This window comes from Condylura cristata, unplaced genomic scaffold (assembly GCF_000260355.1).
Source record: "Condylura cristata isolate star-nosed mole 26May11 unplaced genomic scaffold, ConCri1.0 scaffold00032, whole genome shotgun sequence".
NCBI classification, from domain to species: domain Eukaryota; kingdom Metazoa; phylum Chordata; class Mammalia; order Eulipotyphla; family Talpidae; genus Condylura; species Condylura cristata.
Genome location: NW_004567133.1, coordinates 8,141,772 through 8,160,296, shown reverse-complemented (window position 1 = coordinate 8,160,296; position 18,525 = coordinate 8,141,772). Strand labels below are relative to the sequence as shown.

The window sequence follows — 18,525 nt, the reverse complement described above, 5'->3', positions numbered from 1 at the left end:
GAGCAGTGAAGGGCGGAGAGAGTGTGGAATGGGTGAGGGCTGTAGGTCTGAAACTTGTGTGGGGATGAAGGCCCCACACTGGCAAGTCTCGCTGTTCTGCAGGGCCGGGATGGGACCCATTGCTTGTTCTGTCTCCAGGGACTGTATTGTGTGTGTGGGGGGGGGGTGTTGGAGTTGGGTGGGCAGGGGGTAGGAGCTTAGAACCTGAAATATCAAAGTGGCACTTGACTTGGGGAGACAGGCTCACTGCCAGCAAGGTGCCTTCTGGGGACGAGCAGACACCACTCAGTCTCTCCTCAGCTGCACACACTCATTTAATGACTGTCTCCATGTAAGATATTTCTTGGGTAACCACTTATATTTTAATTTGATAGGTGATTATTTCAAAGACTTCCAGTTACACCTGGTGTATGTAAAACATGGGGCTGATTATGTTAAACTGCGTGACTGTCTTTGGACCCCCATTTCACACATTTCAGGGCAGGACCTGGTTCCAGGAGGCTTTTCCATTTCAATGCTACGCACTGAGCTCTTTTGTGTGTGTTGAGTGGGAATCGCCCCACTGCTGATGGGCCTGACCTCCCTGGTGTGTTCCTCAGCAGCCAGCCTGTGTCCCAGCTCTGCAGGGTCCTGAGCTTTCACCCAGCATTGCTCACCCCTCACCTGCTCAGGGAAGGCCCGAGTGCTCCCTCCCTTCACTCCCCCATCTCTGGAACAGAGCCAGCTCTTCCCTCTGTGCAGTTTCCATCGTGTGGACCTTCCAAAACTTTGCTCCATGCTAGCCGTACAGATATCTGGCAACAGAAGGAATGAACCCTCATCCCCCTTTGTAGGTGAAAAGGCTGAAGGTTGGGGATGTTCTGCAGTTTCCCTCCTCCCAGGTTGGCATCACCACCCACCCACCTTAGAGCCCAAGGCTTTGCTAGTACCTTATGTGATCTCGTACCATAAATGGTCTCGGTGGCGAGAGACGCTTGAGCAGGTGTCAGGCACGGTGTCAGGACCAGGGGATGCTCTTAATTTGCCCCCCCCCTCCCCAGCACCACTCCTGGATAAGCACGCTCACTCTCGCCGATGAGACAGATAAGGACCATGGCATTCAGAGATGTTAAGTAATTCAGTTATCGTCGCACTGTTGCTACCTGGCAGAGCGGGCTTCACCCTGCAGGAACTCCAGAACCTCGAGTTCTGGAAGCCCTCCTCTGCCTTACTCCAGCTTCTGTCTCTAATTTCTAAACAGTTGTCACTTGCATGATCACAGACGATCATCACCTGAATGCTAAGAATTACAGTCCACATTTTGCCTGATGCAACCTCAGGGAGAGGAAATAGTCTTAATCCCCTTCAGGTGCTTAGCCCGTGAAAGAGTCGCCTGCTTACCACACTAGATGCTGCAGGACTGGAAGTGATCTTAATAATTTAGGAAGAATTGCATGTATATGAGGCAAACCATTGTGGAGGTGACTTGGAAGGCGACACCCCTCCTTAGGGAAGGCTCATGAAGGTGACCACCCAGCTTGCACTGACCTAGAACTCCTGATCCCTCGACCCCCAGAGGTGCCCCTGAGGGGAAGGGAGTAGGGCTAAATTGGCAGGGCCCCCAAAAGTTAGCTCATTACTCCAACCTACAGAGAGTCCTAACGCTTATTGATTCTGTTAAAATACATGTGTCAGAACCCAGCTGCCTCACCGAGAGGGGCATCTCAGGGAACAGATGAGATGAAGTCCCTGATTCTTCGGGATTTTCATTCTAGTGGGAGCAACATAACAAAAGTTAGTGACCAAAAATCAAGGGGCGAGAAAGGAATGGATTGGAACCGAGAGATGCTTATTTTGAAGGGGTGATCAAGGAAGATCTTTCAGATAGGGGTGACATTTGAGCAGAGACCAGAGCAGGTGAGGAAGCTGAGTGCGTAGCTATCTGGGGGCAGAGTTTTCTAGACAGCAGAAGAGTGTGTGGAAAGCTCGGTGCGGGAACATACCCAGCATGTTTGAGGAGCAGCCAGGAGCCCAGGATGGCCCGAGTGGATTGTCATTTTCTATTTTGTGACCCAGAATTTCCTTATGAATCAGCTACCTTAAAAAAAAAAAAAAAAGACAAATCTAGTATACCATGCTGCAAACGTGATGTTTAGAATTTTGCAGATTAAAAATCCTGGATAGAATTTTTAAAAAAGTCTTCAGGTAGTCCTAGTAGATAAAAGAGGGATAGCAAAACAGCTTGGGTCATTCTTCAGATGATGCAGATTTAATTTTTAACAGCGCGTTTAGAAAGGCAAAGTTGCATCAGAAATATTCTTAGACAATTAGATTCAAAAATCCTTAAAAATATTTTGCGTGGCGCAGTGTTAACAGAAAACATAGGCTATTAAATCCCATGTAATAGACAGTTGTAGATGTGGAAAATGGAATCTGCACGTGGAAAAAAAAATCAGGAAGAGACACAGATAAATCAGAACATTGGCTTGACCTGGGGAGGAGTCTGTGCCTGTCCTACCCACTGCTCCACACCCCCAAATCCTATCTTCCTTTGAATTCATATTATTTCAGAAATGTCTATAATAAACAAGGTTTGATTGTAGAAAGTGTCTAATGTGCCACAGGGTGGCAAAAGCTAATACCCAAAGAAATGTGAAAGCCGTTAAAAGGGGGCTGAATTTTTGGGCAAGTTGCTCCTTTCAGTGAGTGGTGATGGAGGAGAAGGATGGGGTTTAGGTGGGTTGTTCTAGAAGCACCGAAATGAGCATGAACTCCTCAATCAAAGCAGTCTGGGTCTGTGATTGCTAGCTGTATGGCCTCCAGGAAGTTACTTAAAAGCTCTGAATGTTGGTTTCATCGTCTTGATAGTGGGCATTATGAGTGAGGATTAGGAGAGATGAGGTACCAAGTGCATAAACGGAGGCTACTTGCATTATGAGAGCCGGGCTGGAGAGCACCTTGTTCAGAGGCACAGAGAGGGTTACGTTTCCTCGGGTCCTTCTGCAGTTTTCCCAGGGACAATTGTCAGCCCAGTACATTCATGCAATTTCCCAACTGCTAGTGGGCACAGGCCGTTAAGTCTCCTTAGCAAAATAGCTATTTTAAATGTTTTCTTTTCAATTGAACATATGCACTTTTTTTTTTAAAGAATAGAATTAGATTTTATGAGTCATTGAAGGACAGAAGTTACTTCCTCCCCAAATTTGCTGTCGTGGCCCGACAGGACTCAGTTGCAAGGCATGCTGGGAAGAGCATCAACCCAGAACGCAAGATGGGTGAGGGAGGGGGTGGGGATAATGAATTCCTCTGTGGAAGGCATGTCCCACCGAGTCCCGAGGGATCCTGGTAACTTGGAGTCCGCGGTGGGCTGGCAGCAGTATCCAGGGATATAGTTTGACGTAAGAGCATTGCAGTTGAAAGTTCTGGCAATAGTCTCACAGTGACGGTTGGGCTGCCAGGAGCAAAGCTCCCCCAATCCCCACACTAGCTCATGTTTAAAAAAAATACAAGAGCTCTATTGGAGGGAAGCAAATCAAAGGTAAAGATGCACCTGAGCCTCTTGATAACTTCAAAGCTTTCTAGAATAGATCTCTGCTTCTTTCTTGCTTTCTGCCTCCCTGCTCATGGCAACATGGTTTCTCTAGCCTCTTGCAGTTTGTCTAGCCACCAGATTCCCTGATTCTAATTCATATTCAGAAGAGAGAGACTCTGAATGGCTCGGTATAGGTTGGGTGTTTTATTCCAGTCAGCTGGCAATTGGTGACTCCTAACTTGATAGGAACCTTTGAAAAGGGCTTGTACCTACTGGGAAGGATTACTTGGTGCCCCCACAGTGGTTGAATTGGAGCAGGACATAGCCTGCTGCTGCCCATGATGTATGGCAGGCAGAATCACGGCGAATGTGTGACCCGCTTAGAAAACCACTAAAGATCATTAAATAGGCAGGCGCGTACTCAGCTGGCCTAAGAACATGACACACAGGTGCTGTCCACATTGTTGATTTTCTCTGTCGTGGTGTCTTCTTGAAAGTGGCAGGTGTACCCTGGCACCCATGAGCATGGGGTCACGGCCACTTTCAGCTGTCTCAGAGGGAGAGTGACTTCCTTTCCCTAGCCACCCTCCTCCAGATACTGCCCTTGGCAGCTGGTCATGTTTAAAGTGAGACTGTCGGCCCTCCAGGTGGCACAGCAGGTTAGAGCACAGCACTGAGAGGCTAGAGCCACTTGTGCATGAGTTCGAATCCCGCCTGCCCCGGAGGTGACCACATGGCGCGGCAGACCTCTCCTGACCCGCCCGCTGCTCCCCTCAGCAGTGTACTTGTCAGTCAGCCTGTTCTGCTCCTCACTCTGTCTCTGGTGAAGCCTCTCACCGCCCCTGAGCCTCTGGCCTGTACCCCAGTTCTGTATGCATAAATAAATAAATCTAAAAAATATATAAATAAAGTGAGACTGTCCTCGCTCTCGCATCCCAAATTTGGGAGATTTTCTCCTGCTGTTTTGCATGGCACACTGACAGATGTTCAACTTTATTTACTTACTGGTTGGATGGGAGAGGTAAAGGAGGAAGGGAATTTAAAATGAGTTGAAGTCATTTCATGGTGAGAGGGCGAGGGCAGTGTGTAACAGAGGGCAGTAACGACATCCCGGCACTTTGGATGAGACACTGGACGTTGAGCAGATTGGTTAGTTTGAGGAGAAAGATGGGGAGCTTGCCTTGCAGAGCTTTTAATTGGATTTGACAGTGGAACACCCACGTTGAAACGTCCTGTGGCCAGCTGGAGCTGCCTGCGTGGAACTCAGGAGAAGGGAAGGATCGAATGTAAGTCAGGATTCGTTAGTCTTGAGTGATGAGAGTTGAAGTTTTAGGCTCTTTCTGAGAAATTGAGCGAATAAGGGAGCACTAAACTGGACCTTGAACTGATTCTCCATCTTTCTATATATATAGTCAAATATATGTCTGCACGTACCTACTTTATACTATTTCCATGTTGTAGAGTCTAGCAAGTTAAGTCCACATCAGAACCACTCCATGTGAAATATCTTTTAAGACCTTGAAATAATTTCATAAGCAGAGTGAAAACAATGAAATTTCAGGGCACTGTGGAAGAAAATAATTATTAGTAAAAATCAGAGGGAGTGGGCAAGACTACTTTGTTAAGTGAACTACTCACTGGAGCCCACTTTTTGTGCCTCTCAGGCAATTTCTTGGATCACAGTCTACTTTGGATTATGATTTTATTCACTGCCTATTTGCTTTAAGGCCTCTGAGTTTTCTGAGGTCAAGGCCTTTATCTTTGTCATTATCTTTGCCCCTTTTTCACCTACTACCATGACTTGCAGAAATAAATTCTCAATGAAAGTTCTAAAATTCACTTTTCTGCTTAACATTAGCACTTGATTGCCTCCCGCAGAGTTTTCCAAATTTCGATGTTTCTTACATCAGAGTAGGAGATGAACTTGGTGGTGTGTGGACAGATTGCATATTTAAAAAAATAAGTTATTGAAGGATTGATGTACCAAAGCCAGACTGCATATAGCACAGTTAATAGACCCCAGATAACGGTTTTTTGTTTTTTTTTTTAAACAGACACAATGACTTGCTAGTTATAACTTTGGTATAAAGTCAAAAAATTTTAAAATAAAAAAGCATTTAAAATTTTTAAATAAAATTTTTTTAAAGCAAGTTAGTAAAAATAATTCAAAATAAGTAATTTTAGTAGACAAGGCAGACAAACACAGTAAAGCTCTTGAAGCTGTGAGTAGGACAGCCAGAGTTTGGGTTGATGGCCCTGAACCAGGTCACCCTACTGCCAGAGAATCCCTCCTGTGCCTGTCGTAATTCCATGAATCCTCCTCTTCCTCTCTAGTCATAAAATCAGGGGCTTCCGGTGTTGTGTTTTACAATACACAGTAAACCATAAAGCTATAAAGGTGAAAACGTAAGCACCCACGCCCCTCCCAGTCATCTCCCACCCTATCTTGGGAAACAGTCATTTGAGAATATGCCTGGTCTCCCCACTGGTCCAGGGAATCCTAACATCGGGCACTAATGTGGGTTATTCACACAGCACCTGGCAGTAGAACAGCACCTGGCATATACTGGGCCACTAAGTGTTTGTCCAGAAACTACAAGGACAGCCAGGTGCCAGCTGTAACGCGTCATAGCAGGACACTGGGTTGCCCGAGCCAGGCTCAGCACAGACCAAAGAGGACAGATCTCAGGGTTTCCCCAAATACAGTTAGTGGTGGAAACCGGCCACAAAAACATGGGGCTGCCCACAGCAGATCCCCCCACCCCCCGCCTTGTTGGGATTCTGACTAATGAATTTGGGGGGCAAGTTGAGTTCTTCCAAGTAAAAAGCAAGCAAGTGAAATCGCTCCCTCATTCCTCTCTCTGTGGCCAATGCCATCTGCTAGTTTTAAAAATAATTTTTAAAAGCAAGTGTTTTGGTTCTCTTCAACGTGCAGCAAAGACAGATGCTATTTTTAGGCTTGTTTTCTGTCAACCCCCAACCCCTCCCCCCAGAACCAGGGGCTGGGTGTTGGCAGTTCTGGCTGTCTCCTCTGCTGCTAACTCGAAGGCGACCTTTATGCGTGTCTGGCCTTGGGCACTGTGAGCACAAGAGAGCACTTTGCCTCTAGTAGCAGTACTGAGAAGAGTCCTCATGTCCTTGCACATTTCAGAAGCGTTCGAGTAGCCCATACTGCTGTCCTGTCCAACGGGTGGCTAAATCCCTCTGCGCCTCCCCTCCCCTTCTGCACTGGAAGCTCTGGGAGGGAAGGACACCCCGGCTCATCCATACAGTGTCCGGCACAGAACCCAATAGAAGGTGGCAAATGTAGACGCTGGGATTGTTCGGGGCCCAGGCCCTGGTTCCGTAGCTGAACAGCTGCGTGGCCCTTAGTATGCTACTTTCCCTTTCTGAGCGGCAGGTAGCATGTCCTTAAAAGGGACAGAATAGTAATGCTGTTTTAAGAGAAAATGAAACCAAATATAGAAGGTACTTCACTAGTGCCATGATAAGTGCTTGCAGGATGGTAGCTTAACTTCACTATTGCTCTTATTCTACCGCTTAGGCCCTTAGTGCACACTGGACACAGGCATATAAGGTGTGAATAAGATAAAGCTACAAGGAAGATTTCCTGCAATGATGTTATTAGGTAAAATTGATCTACACACTGGCTGTTTTAGGGACTGTAGCGTCAAACCTCTACAAATACGTGCTTGCAAACCCTGCCCGCCGTGGGACTCCTCCCACCCCCGCCTCCACCCCGCCAGCCTGCCCTTCTGGTTACCACAGTTGTGCATTCAGAAATGAAGAGTTTGTTGTCGGTTCAGTCTGACCCTCATTTTGGCTCCTCCCCATCCATGAATAAGTGACATCATCTGGTATTCGTCTTTTCTTCTGACTGACTTCACTTAGCACCGTCCCTTCCAGCTCCATCCATGTTGTTGTCATGGAAAGTGTTCATCTTTTTTTTTTTTTTTTTTTAAATAGGTGACTTGTTTTCTTTCCATCTTGCTGCTCAAATGCCCCTCAACATGGGGCTGGCTTCCCTGAAAACGAATAGCTCAAGAAGGGGCAAAGTGGGAGGGTACTTCTTGGATGGCCCAGTCCTGAAAGTCCCGCGCAGGCCTTTTTATGGTCACCTGCTGCAGACACAAGTCAGTCCTTTTCCCTGTGGGAAGGGATTACGTGAATACCAAAAGAGGAAGGTCACGGAGGCCCATCAGAGGGTCTGGTTACTTCCATTCCCCGTTACCTCTACTATGATTTCTTAATATTTCCTACTTTATTAGCTTTAACCTAAACAGTGAGATCCATTACGTCCCAAGATTAATGAGCTAATGATATTTTCTGGTACAGAGGAACAAAAATTTAAATATAGAGTTAATTTTAAGAAACTGTGCATCACCTGTGCTCATTTGCATACTTTTTGTGGTGCAGATACTCCGCTTGGGGAAACAGAAGGCGAATGAGGGCCTGTCACAGGGGCCTGGTGGTTCTGATCAGAAATCCGTGATTATTCCCTGCTCTCCATTTGGAAGTAGTGCTCCAGGATGTTGATTTTGCTGTCTGGTCTCTTCTCGCAGGACCGCCTGTACTTTGTGATGGAGTATGTGAATGGGGGTGACCTCATGTACCACATCCAGCAAGTTGGCCGGTTTAAGGAGCCTCACGCTGTGTAAGTGAGCACCATGTCTTGCCCTGGGGATGAGTGGCTGGACCGGTCATTCCTTTGGGGCTTTAGCTGCATAGAAATTTTATCTGTCTGTCTGTCTATCTATCTACCTAAAGTTTTATTATATTTATGCATACAGAACTGGGGTACAGGCCAGAGGTGCAGGGGCAGTGAGAGGGTTCACCAGAGACAGAGTGGGGAGCAGAACAGGCAGATCGGCGAAGTACACTGCTGAGGGGAGCAGTGGGTGGGACCGGAGAGGTCTGCTGTGCCACGTGGGTCAGGTCCAGGGCAGGGATGGAACTCGTACTGCAGTGGCTGTGGATAACTTCATAGTGCTGCGCTTTAACCTTTGCGCCACCAGGGAGGGCCCTGCATAGCAATTTTCAGTATCTTGAGCAACTTCTTAAGAAATGTCTGACCTGGGCAACAGGTGTCCTGCTTGATCTGGGATGCTTCTTTCTCTCGCACCAGCTGCAAACCTGACACTCGGAATTCCCAGTTGTTTCTTTATATCTAATTAGTTATAATCAGCATTATGAAGTATAGCTTTATCTCTAATCTCTTGCCTCTGACTCTCAAGGAAAGGCCTGTAGTTTCCTTGGAGAATGTCACTGTCGGTGTTTATTCATTTGCCAATATTAACTGGGAGCTTGCACCGGGCCAAGCCCTAAGTGCTTAACAGCTATTGTCCCATTTAATCCTGAGAACAACCTAGAGGTAAGTGTTCTCATCTCCACTTTACGAACCAGGAAACACACCAGAGAGCTTTTAGAAACTTGCTCAAGACCACAGAGCTAGCATAAAACAGATCCAGATTTCTGACCCAGGTCCCCTTTGCTCATGTCCTCTGACCTACATCACTCTTCCTCTTGGATGCCTTCCCTCCAGGGGTCTGCAGATCGGCTCCACTCAGTGGCTCTTGGGGGGGAAGACTGACTCCTTCCTTGGAAAGGTGCTTCCCCTGCTGAGTCCATTCTGTCTTCTTTGGCTCCCAAGGCAGTCAGTCTCTTCTTTTTAGAACACAAATCTCGTCTGCTTAGAACAGGAACATAGCAAGTCATCAGAATTAGCCATGATAACCTCTTCTGGGGAGTTTGTTAAGACCTTGCTGCTCTCTAGAATGACCCTGGGATGCCTGCAGGACCCCATCCTTTCATTCCAGAAGCTTCTGACTCCTGCTCATTTCAGCCCTGACCTTCCTGCCCCACTGGCCAAGGTTATGGGCACGGTATTCCCACAGGGCTTGCAAGCTCGTGCTTCCAGATCTTGCCCTTTGCAGATCTTGGTGCAACTCTAAGACCACAGGGTTGACTCTCTCATCTTCTACTTCCAACATCTAATGGACTGCTGGCCTTCATCTCATTACACACAGACATCTCATCAGGATGCTTCGCTTGGTTCTCCAAAGTTCTCCCCACCTCTTGTGGTGTGGCTGGGCTTTCTGGTCCCCTCCAAACCTCTCTCCTTCCAGACCTTCACCGAGAGTGTGACATGGACACTGCCTTCTGCCCTGCCTCTGCCCTCACCAGCAGTCTACTTGGCTGAGTTATTTTTCGACTCTGAGCCTCAGTTTCCTCACCTAAGGAGGAGGAAAGTAATACTAGGATTTACTGAGTAGGACTATGATTAGGATCTAAACCAGATTATAACCCAAAGTCATGCTAGGTAGCTGGCAAGCCTTCAATACGTGTTAGCTGTTACCAAGGTATTTTAGCTTGGCGTCTTCTGGAACCTTCATGCTCCGTCCAGCCCATCATGCCCCATGGCCTCCTCTCCGCTAAACAATCACTGAACCTCTGCTCACTCCCACTTTTCCTTAAGGCAGCCTCCCAGCTCTTCAAACCCTGTCCATCTATCCACACTCGCCCCCCGCATCTTACAAGTTGTGTGGCTGACCACTCTCGGTGGGACACAAATGTCCTCTGCCTCGTTCAATGCTGTATTGAATTCTGAGAGTTGCCAAGCATGTGGTGTCCTTGAATTTCTCCATCACTTTTCTTTTTTTTTTTTTTTAATTTCAGATTTTATGCTGCAGAAATTGCCATCGGTCTGTTCTTCTTACAGAGCAAGGGCATCATTTACCGGTAAGTGAACACGGCTGTACTTCCTGTCTCCTCATCTCCCTCAGTTCTTCCCTACCCTGCCTCTTTCTTTAACTGCTTTTAAAATTAGCATCCACGGTGGGGGAGGAATCCTCCAGTACTAACTTGGGCATGTGTTCTGCCAGGCAGCATCGCCCACTGCCCTGGCAGAGCCCGGGCATCTCGGTCTGGTTGCAGGAGATCTCGGACAGCCAGAGAATGTTCAGAGCCTGCGGCGGGAGACCGTCTGTTCCGGGGGGAGGAGGCTCCCAGTGGGGGCCCAGCACTTCTTTCTCTTGCTTGTGGACCCTACATTTGGGGAGTAAGCGGAGACTCTGGCAGAATGTAATGGATCGGATTATTACGAAACAAATAGTTGTTTTATTTTTTCCTTTTTGCTATGTAACTACAGTTTAGAAATGGATCTCAGAGTAGCTTTCCCTGAAAGACAGGATTAAGTTCAGAACTTGGCATTTGCCTGTTTTGGGGGGAGCAAGTGTATGATCATAGCTGTATGAGTCATACCATTTTATATTTCATGCAAAACAGACTGTTGAGCCCAAGGCTGCTATTTGTCAGCACGTCCAGGGTGTACAAGTCTCCTCATGCCACATGGCTGCAAGTGGCATAGAGAATGCAGACTGAGGCTGGTTCATTATGCAAGAGAGGCTGGCACGGGGCTTCCAAAGGACATCCGGCTTGAGCAAGGGTCTATTTAAATGATCACAAGGAGCCACGAAAGCCATTTCATTCATTCATTTGACACTTACCAAAAGCTGGCCACTAGCTAAGCATTCTTTTAGGTGGTAGGATACAGCAGTGAAGGAAACAGGTGACCCCCTCCACACACCTCCCCTCCATACACCTCCCCTCCTCCCACCTCCCCTCCACACACCTCCCCTCCACCTTCTCTTCCACCCCCTCCCCTGCCCCCATGGAACTTATAGTCCAGGTGGGAGACAGATATGAACATCACAGAGCTACAGCCTCCCAGGTAGTGATAAGGGCTATGGGGGAAACTGAGGGAGAGTGCTGGGTGGGGGTGGGGTATCTGTCTGCCATAGAGAACTGGTAATAAGGGACTCAAGAACTGGGGTGGCCCGAGAGTCCTGGGCCTCTTGTTGTGGGATTAAAAGGCATAAAAAGATTCGTCCTAATGGTCTAAAGCAAAGAGGACAGGTAAGGTTATAGGTGCTGGGGGTTGGGGTGCAGTGTGGGTGGATGAAAGAAGGGGGTCTCGCCAAAGCCTCCAGAATAGTAGGACTTGGTTTTTGCTTCTTTATGTAATAACTAACCTAGTGGAGGAGATGCGCTCCTAGTTGAGTATGGAGAGGCTCACCCTCATACCTGCTCCTGGCAGTGGACAGCGGAAGATGGTCAGGATGAAGAGTGTTACTTGGGACATGTGTGAGCTCAGTGAAGAAACAGAAACAGAGGGTAATAATTCACGCTTTAAATAGTATGATCATCTCGCCTGTAGTTGGCCTGGGTAAACAGGCATCACTACCTGAGCAGGTGTCTCTGTAGGTGCTCGACAAAAGACCAGTGAATCCTCTAATTCCCCAAGGTCCCATCTGACAGTCACATGGGGAAACATTTTGTTGTCCTGTGTGTGATGGCATGGCCTCTAAATCCAAGCCAATGACTTCAGCTAGCGTTTACCTAAAGAAAGAGGGGTCTCGGATAATTGTTCACACTACACTTTTTAACCTTATGTGCCGTCACTAGAACTCCTGAGCTGGCCGGTTCTCCACTGGCATAGAACAAGCCACTCAGGGCTGCTGAGATTATATGTGGGGCTGAGAGCTTATTGGAGGAAAATCCACTCTCACAGGAGTGTCCCAGGAGAGGAAATAGAGTCCTTTTCACCTGGGTTAGGAATCAGGACTAGGTTTTCAGTGTACAGGGAACTGGGTTTGAATCTGGGGTCCATTGACCAAAGTCTTTGGCCAATCAGATCATAAAATCCAAAGGTTAGCATTTTAGGTACTAATATCATATCTAACTCCAACATTCTTCCCCCTAACTACACATTTTCCCATTCTTCTACCACGTCTACTGTATGTTTTTTAAGGGATATGTATCACTTTTTCAAGCCAGTTAGCATCTGGACTTATATTTGTGTGTGGGAACAGATTTCATCTTCAACTCTATAGACTGAAAATGCCAGGTACTTTCTCAGTCTCCCTGTAGCAAGGACAGGCACACAACCCAGGCTGTAACTCTCATCCCCTCACTCAAGATTCATATCAGAAGTTTGTGTCCAAGAAAGAAGAGATGTAGAATCCAGACTGGTGATAGCAATCAGCTACATCTAGTTTCCAGAGGTGAGAGATGCATTTCTTATCAGCCATTTCAGAGACCAGCATTAGGGATTCATGGAACGAGGGCAATGTCTGTCCCCTGTAGGGACATTGGGCATCTTCACCAGACCAGATCTGCATTACAATCAGGCATTGTTCCAGACTCCATAGTCTCCAAATCTGTCTCTCTAATCTCTCAATTGAGGTTTTGAATTGTAAGTAATAAAACCTACCTCGACTATTTTATCCTAAATTACATGATAGAAGATGAATGGTTTTATGATATTATAGAGATTGCCTTTATGGTGCTAAAGTCTTTTCATTTAAATCTCCAGCTAAATGGACAGTTTTTAAGTAAAGAGAATGAGGATTTATGTTAGGCTTGGCCTCTCTGAGGACCATGATTAGGGGTTTTGGGAGCAGAGAAGATAAAAAAAATAATCCTTCTTGCCAAAATTAGTATCTGATTTATGGATCAACACTCTGAAACTTGTGTTGGTTTTTCTCTTGAAAGACTTCTGAAAATGAAAACAATTGCTCCAGCCTCCTTTTGAGGCAGAAGTGAGTGTTATGACATCAAACAAAAGAATGCAGGGAGCTGTCACACACTACTATGTGACAGTGACTAGGGTGTCCCCTAGCCCCAGGAGCTGCTGGCTCTCCACACCCACAGCTCCTGATCTATCACAGACGAAGCTGTTATCCCTTCCTTGGTTGCCCCAGCTGCCTGTTTGAAAGCATGGAAGCAATCTGGGGAAGAATGTTGTGTGCGTCTGTTAGTCAAATCACTTGTAGACCTGGTATGCCTAGATGAGGCAAGTGGCTGCAAGGTCCAGGTTTTCTGGGTTCTGAGCTGCCATTCAAGACTGCCGCAGCCTGTAGTCGAGCCTGGGGCTGGTACCATGGACAGCGCCAAAGACCTGCATGCTGCTGTTGGTAAACCCGGTGCCAGTGGGCCCTCTCTGGGATGAGCAGACCTCAGAATCACAGTAGGGATGGCAGGACAACTTCTTCCGGTTGTAATCTTTTATTTAAAATTGATGGCCACGGCTTAATTCAAACTAACTTAAAAAAGGCAATTTTTAAAAAAAGTGATATAAAAGGGAAGTTCAGGGGATAGATCTAACTTTAGATCGGGGTGGGGGCAGGGACTAAAATGATGCTAGGAGAGTTCATTTACTACCCTCTCTCTCAGTGTTGCTTTATCTAAACTGGCTCTCTTTCCTCCACCTGGTGACACCTGGCACCTGCATTCTTCCATGGAGCAATCCCAATGTAGAAAGAAGGCAGCTCTCTCCTGAAGGCAGAAGGGCCAGGGATGATGCTTCATGACTATACTAGCTCCTGGTGGCACACAGGGTCATGCCTAAACCAGCAGCCATAACCACAAGGTGGGGTATTTTCAATGGTCAGGACCGGCCCATGTGATCCCTCCGAGAGTCAGCAGTTAGGATCAGCAGTACTCCCAAGTATGTGGACTGAGAATCAGAGAAGGGTGGTTCTTCACAGGAATATAAGAATGTTCTCATCACAGGGTGCTAGAGTAGGCAGAAGCCACAGATGTTCACCACCCAAGAATGGCCTAAGGTAGAGATCCAAATCAACTATAGGTCCCCTTACCTCTAAGAAGAAGCTGAACTTGTATTGCGATGGAAAAAGTCTGGCCCATTGTCACCTCTCCTCACTGGTGCTCAAACACCAAGTGTTGACTTTGGAGTAAGTGTCTAGGAAGGAGGGAAGTGCATTGACCCTGGAGTGACCGATATGCTGAGCATGTTCAAGTGTTCCCCCAAAGAGCAAATGCTCCTCATCAACACAGATGAAATAAAAGGTTGAAGTACATGTCCTTACTGTTAAAGGTCAAATGTCACCTCCCTGGAGAGGTCCCTTCTGACACTGCTTACAGTGACTTTCCCTAGTTCCTGTGTCTCATCATCCTTTGTTATTTTCTTCTTACCACCCACCAGAATCTGCCCTGGTCACGCCTATAGATTTGAATACTTTTTAGTTTTCTTTTTCCCTTTACTGGTCTTGAATCTGAACATGAGCAGGATGCTTGTTTGTCGTGTTCACTGTATATTCCTAGCTCCAAGCATGGTGCCTATCCCACAGTGGGTGCACAACAAATTTTTTTTAACTTAAAGAATCCATGGAAACTCCTGGCTCATGTGCTAGAACTCTGAACAGTTGGTGTTAAATAAGACTTTCTTAAGCAGTTTTTTCCTGTGTTATCTTCAGAGATTTTTTTTTAAGTACAAATTTTATGAGAACTTTATCTTCCTAAGAAATAAAAAGGGTCCTTGCAAAGGTCATTTCTTGATATGTCTAGGATACAAGGATCCTCCTGTATTCAGCTTTTTCTCTAGTGGTTCTCTCTGGTCGAAGCTGCTGTTCTCTGTGTCCTCATGAGACTCTTGGCACAGTTGGCTCTGTAGAAAAGAAGAATCCAGAAGCCTGTGTACCCATCTCTATCTCCCTTCCAGAGTGTTAGCAGCTAGAGAACAAAGGCTGTGCCCCCAGCACCTAGAACAGCCCTTTGTATAGAACCAATGCCTGCAGTTGTCTCAACAAAAATAGCATTTAATGAAGCCCCTAAACTGTTACATCCATTGCAGTGACCTAAAGCTTGACAACGTGATGCTGGATTCTGAAGGCCACATCAAGATCGCTGATTTCGGCATGTGTAAAGAAAACATCTGGGATGGGGTGACAACCAAGACCTTCTGCGGCACCCCAGACTACATTGCCCCAGAGGTGAGAGCTGGCAGGACCCACGGCACACACCCTCCCCTCCCCCCCCTCCCCCCAGGCGGTCATGTCAGAGTCGAGGCCATGTCAGAGTTGGGTGGGGATTGCTGAAGAGGGGGTACCTGCAAGCAGACCTCAGGCCAGTTCTTCTTTATACGCAAAATCATCCCTTTCACATCACACATCCAAATTAACTTAGCACACATCCAGAAGCTCAGGCCCAAAATACATCAAGGTTTGGGAGAAAAGTTAAATAAAACTCGAGAGAACCTTCCACCACTCATCAGTAAAATTCTTTGTCAAGCTGCTGTGGCTCATGGCCATATGACACTGAAATGTTTGCTAAGGGAGGGACAGAGAGGAAGGGTGGAGAGAACCTTCAGCTGACACAGTCCTTGTGCTACTCGGGATACTTCGCCCTGGGGTTAGGACACAGGCGAAAGGGTGAAGATTTCATTCTAGGGCCTCCCTCTCTGTTCCCGAAGAAATGGTCAGTTGTGGAATGAACTTCCTCTGCACACTGTGGTACAACAGTTTGTGCCAGATGATACAGCTTTCCTTCTCCTTTTCTGCTTCTGAATTGGTGCTTGGAAATGTGGCATTCTGCAATCTGTTACTGGATTTTTAAGGAAAGGAACTGAAGGCTTGGTACAGCATCTTGGAAATGGACATTCTAAAAGTGCTCTTTTCTTGACTCAGCCGCTCGCTGTGTAATAATGGCAGTGGGAAGTTCCTTGCCACAGAATAACTTGGCACAAAATTTAAACCTGCATATGCTTTGCAAAGCAGTGTCACTTCTAGGAGCCTGGTTTGTAATACATGTGCACACACACACACAGAGAAACATTGGTGTTCAAAGTCCTTTCTTCATGGCCACAGATATTGAAAAATGAAAACTAGGAGAGAACCTCCCGACTCAAAAGATGATGGTTAGCTAGAATATTCTGTGTTCGTAGTAAGGAATACTATACAGCACTTAAAAAGATCAGACCACATATGTCTGACTGGGATGGCCACCAGTAAGGGAGAGGTCATAGACTAAATTATTTACAGTATGAAATAAATACTTGTGAGCATCAGTTTGAAAGTGTGAGTTAGGAATAGTAGATGTACAATGATCTGCAGGACATATTAAGGGGAAAATATCAAAAACCAGGAAGACGGACTGTATGAAAAAGAATACCAACACTTAAGACACTGCTTTATATTTTCTAAGTACATACATGTACATGTAAAAACATAAAATCCTGGTGTTTGTGGGCTGATTGGATAACTTTGGCTATCTCTGAGGTAAAGGGAAAACTAGCTCAATCTGAAGGCTACTGAAAAATTTTCACAAGGTATAAACCTATTTGTGTATTACTGGAAATTTTCACAAGGTATAAACCTATTTGTGTATTACTGGAGTGACTGAAAAACGATCCTTCAAAAGAGTGATTCTGCATTAGGACCCAGAGGGGTTCCCCCTTAGTTTATCACCATTTTGTTCATCACTTGACACCAGGCACAATTCATTAATCTGCCATGAGTTTGAGAACTTTCTCAGGTTCACAACTCTTGCTGCACTTTACAGCCCCCTAGGAGCTTTTAAATAGTGGGGTGCCCAGGCAGTACCCTAGATCCATCAAGTCAGGAGCTGTGCAGGTGGGCCCCAGTATCTGTGGCCTCTGAAAGTTCCTGTGAAGCAGGAAAAGCCAGGAGTGGTTTGGGCAAAGTGGGTCCTCCCGCCCCTGCCAGAGAGGCCTGAGCTGCTTCCTTTGTGGCTGGACCAGTAATTAACCATTTCTCCTCTGCAGTTTCTTCCACCTCCCCCAGACTCTCTTTTCCTCTGTAAAAGGATTAACTTTTTAGGTCGTTGTGAAGATCAAATAAGACATGAAGTACTTTAAAGGTGTGAAAACGCTTGCAATGAGAAGTGTTCTCACTGGAAGCTTTCCCTTCAGTCCCCAGGGCCTCACTGTCCTTGGGGGGGGGGGGGAAGGGTTCTGCACTTAGAGATGAAGCCACAGAGGGTGGTGGGGGACAATTAGGCATGCACTGGATAGCCCAGTTATAAATGGATATGTAAAAACTGATTACAGCAACAACGACAAAAAAAAAAATTCTGATTATGACAGTATACAGGTAGGAGCATGGAAAAATTAAGTTAATAAAATACTCTATTTAAGGTCCACATATTAAAGTGTTGAAGTTTATGTAAAGCACACATACAGAGTTTATTATATACTAATAGAAAAGAATCTAGAAGGAAAGAGACCAAATATTAATCACACTTTTCTTTTGATAAAGGATTATGGTGGGTGATTTTAATTGTAGTCTCTTTGTTTACCTGTAATTTTCTAAATGAAAAGTCAAAGGGTAATAAGATGTTGCTACATTTGTAGCTACTTTAAAATTCTAATTATTAAAAAAACACAGTTTACCATCTTAGCTTTTTCTGAGTCACAGCGGTGAGTATATTCACGTTGTTGTGTGAATGATATTAATTTTGTATTGAGAAATGAAGACAGCTTTTCTTCTAAAAAATGCCAGTCGTTGAATAAAAATGAAAAGAGCACACCATCCTAAGTGCTTTAAAAGGCAGATATTGGGGCCCTCCCTGGTGGCACACTGGGTCAAGTCTCAGCGCTATGAAGCCATCGCAGCCACTGCAGCAGGAGTTTGAGCCCTGGCCAGGGAGCAGCAGACCTCTCCTGTCTCCCTGCTGCTCCCCTCAGCAGTGTATTTCAGTGGATCTGCCTGTTCTGCTCCCCACTCCGTCTCTGGTGAATCCTCTCAGCCCTGCACCTCTGCCCTGCACCCTAGCTTTTGTATGCATACATAAATACATCTTTTCTTTAAAAAAAAAAAAAAAAAGCAGACGTTAGTCCCTCTGCAGGCACCTGTGTGAAGGATCTCCACCATCTCAGGATGAAGAAATAGCCCAGGTGGACCCTGGGGTCCTGGGTCACTTCGATGGCTCCCATCTGGGACGGCGACAGACAATTTCTTTCAATAGGCAGGTGCCAGGCAGGGGTCTCTCCACCCCCACCCATCTTCTGCCACTAAAGCGCGTACTCAGTCTCCAGCCTCGACAAGAGCCTGCAGACCTCCCTGATGGAATGCCTTGTGTTTTCCAGATCATTGCTTATCAGCCCTATGGGAAGTCGGTGGATTGGTGGGCATTTGGAGTCCTGCTCTATGAAATGTTGGCTGGGCAGGTAAGTTTACGTTACGTGGTTTGTAAGA

The 18,525-nt window shown here is 46.3% G+C and overlaps 1 protein-coding gene across 2 annotated transcripts in view; it reads left to right on the top strand.

Moving 5' to 3' along the window:
- The window catches only part of PRKCB (protein kinase C, beta), a 281,444-nt gene that overhangs the window by 232,238 nt on the left and 30,681 nt on the right, over nt 1–18,525 (top strand). For both annotated transcript variants that reach the window (XM_004692061.2, XM_004692060.2), the window contains exons 11-14: nt 8,074–8,165; nt 10,187–10,249; nt 15,165–15,303; nt 18,417–18,497. In XM_004692061.2, coding sequence (XP_004692118.1) covers nt 8,074–8,165; nt 10,187–10,249; nt 15,165–15,303; nt 18,417–18,497 — 375 coding nt within the window. The remainder of the gene's footprint in view (nt 1–8,073; nt 8,166–10,186; nt 10,250–15,164; nt 15,304–18,416; nt 18,498–18,525) is intronic.